The sequence below is a fragment of the Quercus lobata genome, chromosome 3 (genome assembly GCF_001633185.2).
Source record: "Quercus lobata isolate SW786 chromosome 3, ValleyOak3.0 Primary Assembly, whole genome shotgun sequence".
In the NCBI taxonomy this organism is placed as follows: Eukaryota; Viridiplantae; Streptophyta; class Magnoliopsida; order Fagales; family Fagaceae; genus Quercus; species Quercus lobata.
In genome coordinates this window covers 59,077,541-59,082,808 of record NC_044906.1, presented here as the reverse complement: position 1 = coordinate 59,082,808, position 5,268 = coordinate 59,077,541, and the positions used below count along the sequence as shown (strand labels likewise).

Genomic DNA, 5,268 nt, shown 5'->3' with positions numbered 1-5,268 from the left:
ACAGCGGTAGAAACTAGAAAGTAGTAACCTTTTCAAACACAGTCACCTCTGCGTCAACGCTATTACTCTGTTCTCTTTTATCTTTTTCAAAACAGAACCAAAAATCAAGCATTATCCGATGCTTCACCCTTGTGGTCTCCGAACCTCAAGTTCTCTTCCTACTGTACATTGTTCCTTTGCCAAAAGTCCAAACGTTTTTTACGCAACATAGATTCCCTCTCTCACCCTTCACATTTCCATCACCTCCATTGTACATGGAAATGAGAAAACTACCACTTTCAGAGCAGTTTGTACTGCCAAGAAGAAATGTTTTTTCTGGGTTTGGTTTGGGGATTGGAGTTTCTCTTCTTGTTGTTGTTGTACTTTTGCTGAATAAGTCATTGGTTGGCAAACCTTGGTTGCAAGGGTTTGTTAGTGTTGGTGTTAATTCTACACTGCCATTTTCAAGTACTTCTGGGTCTCTATCACCTGTTGCTAGTAATACCAATGCTACTTCAAAGGTGGAGAGCGATGTGGGTTCGTTTCAAGGGAGTAAAGAAGGACATGTGCCCTACAAAACCCATGAAGCAAATGTTTCAGGGGACTCTAAAGTGGGAGATCTTAAGGAGGCAAGGATGGGTTCAGGGAAAACCCATTTTGGGAATTTAACTGAGAGCCTTAAAAATGGAAGCTTTCCTGATAAAGAGAAAGTGGGCGATTCTTTGGCTTCAGATGGAGGATTGATTTTAAGGAAGAATAATTCTGGTAACTTCTCTAAGACTGTGAAAGATGAAAGCTTGCGTGGTAAAGAAGGAATTGTTATTGAGAATTTGAGCCTTTCTAGCGTAAAAGATATGAATTCAGTAGCAAGGAATTCGAGTAATCGGAATAATGGCACAGAAAATAAGAATGTGGGCAATTTTTCGTACAATGCAGGACTAGATAAAGCTGCTACTAGAGAAGAAATTGCTTACAAGGCAAGTCGAGAAGGAAATTCGGATGAGAAGAACAAAAGCACAATTTCTAATTATGGTTCTCTACTAAGGAAAATGGATGGTGGTTCTAATGAGAAGTGTGACATATTTGATGGTAGATGGGTGAGAGATGATTCAAAGCCTTACTATCCTGCTGGTTCTTGCCCTCACATTGATAGGGATTTTGATTGCCACCTTCATCAGAGGCCAGATGATGGATTTTTAAAATGGAAATGGCAGCCAAATGGGTGTGACATCCCAAGGTATTGTCTCTCTTGATGCTTTTGCTGATTTTGTAAGCAAGAAAAATTCAATTGAAAATTCGACTTTTAATTGCATAGTGTTCTTGAAAGAATGAACAAACAGTTAGAAGTTACATTGTTAGCTTGATGTGTTCCATAATTACAAGTTGGTTATACAAACTTAGAGTTTAATGTGAGGTGACCTGGAAAATCTGGTGTCATCTTCGTGAGTATTGTTACTTGTTACTTGTTACTCGGCATGGTTTCATAGGTACTAGAAATTGGTGAATGGGATAAAATTCATAGCAAGGTGCAGGAATCATACCCAATGTTTGGTAGCATTAATGGTTGGTTTTTCCCATATGAAAAATTTACCAGATTTGTTCTTTTAATCAACTTTATTTATGGATAAATGACCAAATCTTTATAATGTTGATATTCTATATTTATTTGTATCCTGAAGTCCAAGGCACTTGGTGTTTAAAAAATCCGATGGTCTTCGTGTGGTTTCATAGGTTTTTTAAGACCATTGAATTTCTTGAATATCATGTGTCTCATGTCTGGATAAATTTTGGAGAGAATTGGAGGACTTAAAAGGTAGGGGATCTTCCCCTGTAGTGTAGTATGGTTGATGTTTGAAGTGCAGTGTTGTTAATATGGGAACTTCTTTATCAAATTTTGTCTATTATGAACTAAAAATATAAAATCCTTGTTCTTATTCCTCTGTTAATTTCTGTTATTCTCAGTCTGAATGCTACTGATTTTCTGGAGAGAGTGAGAGGAAAGAGGCTGGCTTTTGTGGGAGATTCACTGAATAGGAACATGTGGGAATCTTTGGTGTGTATACTCCGCCATGCAGCCAAAAACAAGGATAAGGTTTATGAGATCTCAGGAAGGACAGAATTCAAGAAGAAGGGCATTTATGCTTTCAGATTTGAGGCAAGTTTCTGAGAGTATTATCCTAATATCCTTAAAACATAATCTAAGATGTTGGTATGTAACCCTCTAATTCCCCATGCATTTGCTGTATTTTAGGACTATAACTGTTCTCTGGATTTTGTTCCTTCTCCATTCCTTGTTAGAGAATCATCTTTCAAAGGTAGAAGTGGGTCATTTGAGACATTAAGATTGGATTTGATGGACCAGACAACTTCAATGTATCATGATGCTGATGTCTTAGTCTTCAATACAGGCCACTGGTGGACCCATGATAAAACATCAAGAGGGTGAGTGTTGTCATTCTGGTTTTTTAAAAAGCTTGCTTCTATGTTGTGTGTGCCTAGCATTGTGGTATTGAAAATGCTGAAAGCCATTGGTTACAATATTTTTTAGGCTACAATACATTTTAGTTCCTTTAAACTTTGGCATTGCTGTCATTTTTGGTCCCCAAGTTTCAATATGTGCAATTGCCTGAACTTTCGAATTACTATTATTTTGGTCCTTCAAGTTTTAAAAATTGCAATTAACCCCAAGTTATTGAATTGCTGTCATTGTGGTTGCTTAGGTTTACTCCCCCCCACCCCTCCTCCCTTTTTTTAACACAACAATGTTGTTTAGGGATAGTTAACAATCAGAAGTTAATGGAACTTGAGGGGAGGACAAATTTGAAAATTTAGGAGCTTAATTGTAAGTTTTGAAATGTAACATTAGGGACCAAAATGACAGACAACATTAAAGTTAAGGGACAATAAAATCTATTTTAGCCTGTTTTGTAATTTAGGAACAAAATAATAGAATTTTGCATTTAAATTACCATATTACTATATTTTGTATGGCATGATTGTTATTGTGATCATGAAAAATAAGCTTGTGTGTTTTTGATTTCTTGCGTTGGTGGTCCTACAGTGAAGACTATTACCAAGAAGGCAACTATGTGCACCCAAGACTCAAGGTTTTGGAAGCATATAAGAGGGCTCTCACCACTTGGGCTAGATGGGTTGACAAGAACATTGATTTCAACCGGACTCAGGTTTTCTTCAGAGGATATTCACTCACCCATTTCAGGTTTAGGACTATTTCTTTACTCTAACTTTCCTCCACTTATGTGCTAAGCGCTAACAACCTACATTTTTCTCTTTGCTCCATTCTCACAGTGCCATACTCTAGTAGCTTTTTGAGTTATTAGGCTAAGTAAGGAATTTTGTACAGCTAAGCTCTATGCATAATTGACCATTCAAAATCTTGAGGTGCAAACTTGCACAGTGGACCTAATCTTTATGTGTTGATTTATTATTGAAACTTAGCATAAGCTCATTGTTGGAATTTTGATGTCTAGAATTAACTGGTAAAATACTTTAATTTTTTGATAAATTGAATTAACAGATAAATACCTGGACTATATTGGGAAGTCTTTGTTTGTAGTGAACTATAGCTAAAACTTATGGAATATTTCAGAAGAAATATTTACCAGTCAATTGGAAATTTAACCTCAAAACTAAATAAAGTAGTAATTGCAAACCTCCCATCAGTTCTGTCAGATATTTTTATTCATGGACCTGACACATTCATATTGAGTGGACTGACTTTATATAGTGCTATACCAAATAATTTTCAAGCTTATCCAGTTCTGAGCTTTTTTGATGAAGTAAATATTCTCTCATTTAATGATGTCCTCTTATATTGAGTCTAAGAGAACATTTTTCAACATTTGAATTCATCTAATGCTGCTTTACATTGAAAAGGCTAAAGCATTTTCTGAACCTGGCAAAAACTTATGTCATCCTTGATATTTTCTTTCACTGTAAGGGATGTAGATATGAATAATGGAAGTTAGACCTGTTCTGTCTCTACCTGTGGTATTGCACCACTGACCTGTTTGATGTTGCTGCAGAGGGGGTCAATGGAACTCAGGAGGACAGTGCCACAAAGAAACTGAGCCAATCTTTAATGAAACGTACTTAGCAAAGTACCCTTCAAAGATGAGAACTCTAGAGCACGTGCTTCAAAGCATGAGATCTCCTGTAGTATATATGAACATAAGTAGGCTTACGGATTACAGAAAAGATGGACACCCGTCCGTTTACAGAAGGGAATACAAGACAGTAGAAGAACAGAATGCCGCTGCTGAACAATTTCAAGATTGCAGCCATTGGTGCTTGCCTGGAGTACCAGATACTTGGAATGAATTGCTATATGCTTCTCTTTTAAAGTTAGGAAAGGGGTCTTGGAAAAACTGAACGAGGGTCGTACAGAAGCTGCCGGTTACATATTAATTTGTTATTCTTTATCCACAACCCATTTTTTTTCTTCTTTTTGGTAGTTTGATTTCCTATCTGAGCTCATATGTGTTGTGAGTTTTTTTTATTAGGCTATAGATCCAGATGGCCAAATGGGTTGTCTTGAGTTTTAGTCTATGCAAAGTGGGTGGATATAGAGTCACTTGTCACTAGTTATGTACATTTTGCATTTCAATATATCAGAAATGAGATGAATTTTTTCATTTACTTGCAATTTCTATTGGATTGTATAGATCGAGTTCATTGCAGTTAAAGTTTTGTAAGTACTGAATTTTCCACATGGGCTGGTAGAAATCTGTCAAAAGATGCTCAAAATTCTGAGATTTTCTACGTTAGTTCCATAACCAGCCATTAGTTACTTGTTCAAAAAACAAGCAGAATTTTCGTTGGTTTATGGTACCGAATGTGTTGACCGATTCCCATACTGTAGCCTGAGAATATAATCAGTGTTTGCTTTGATGAATTCAAACTCGAAAAGAATATAAATTAAATGGATCAAGTACAAGGTGAAATTGGCTCTTCAGAAGAGAAATTCAGTCATGTCCCATATCATACAGTAGAACATATCTCAAATGGAATGAATTTTTGTCGAAGTTCTTAGCTTTTATTGGTTGATGGACTACCAATTGAAAACAAAATAAGATATCAACCGCTCATATAGGAACTACATATTACAATCGTATTTGAATTACAGAAACACACATATGCATGGACTTGCACACACACAAAGAGAGGTGGTCACATCATTACTCAAATTTGCAGAAAACAATAGTTTAGTCTACTGCAAATGGAATAATTCTGAAAGCTCACCTTGGTAGGTCTGGAAACAAGTTCTTA

General features: G+C 36.3%; 1 protein-coding gene across 1 annotated transcript; it reads left to right on the top strand.

The window, feature by feature from the left end:
- Nucleotides 1-4,638, top strand: LOC115982517 (protein trichome birefringence-like 2). Its single transcript, XM_031105135.1, has 5 exons — nt 1-1,216; nt 1,942-2,134; nt 2,231-2,421; nt 3,041-3,199; nt 4,026-4,638. The coding sequence occupies exons 1-5, from the start codon at nt 255-257 to the stop codon at nt 4,369-4,371; spliced, it is 1,851 nt and encodes a 616-aa protein (XP_030960995.1). The 5' UTR covers nt 1-254; the 3' UTR covers nt 4,372-4,638.
- Nucleotides 4,639-5,268: the final 630 nt, after the last annotated feature.

Excerpts from the sequence above, each read along its gene's own strand:
- LOC115982517 (XM_031105135.1), top strand. The coding sequence starts at position 255 with ATGGAAATGAGAAAACTACCACTTTCAGAGCAGTTTGTACTGCCAAGA. Across the intron at positions 2,135-2,230 it reads TTTATGCTTTCAGATTTGAG|GACTATAACTGTTCTCTGGA; the intron begins GCAAGTTTCTGA and ends GCTGTATTTTAG. Across the intron at positions 2,422-3,040 it reads CATGATAAAACATCAAGAGG|TGAAGACTATTACCAAGAAG; the intron begins GTGAGTGTTGTC and ends GTGGTCCTACAG.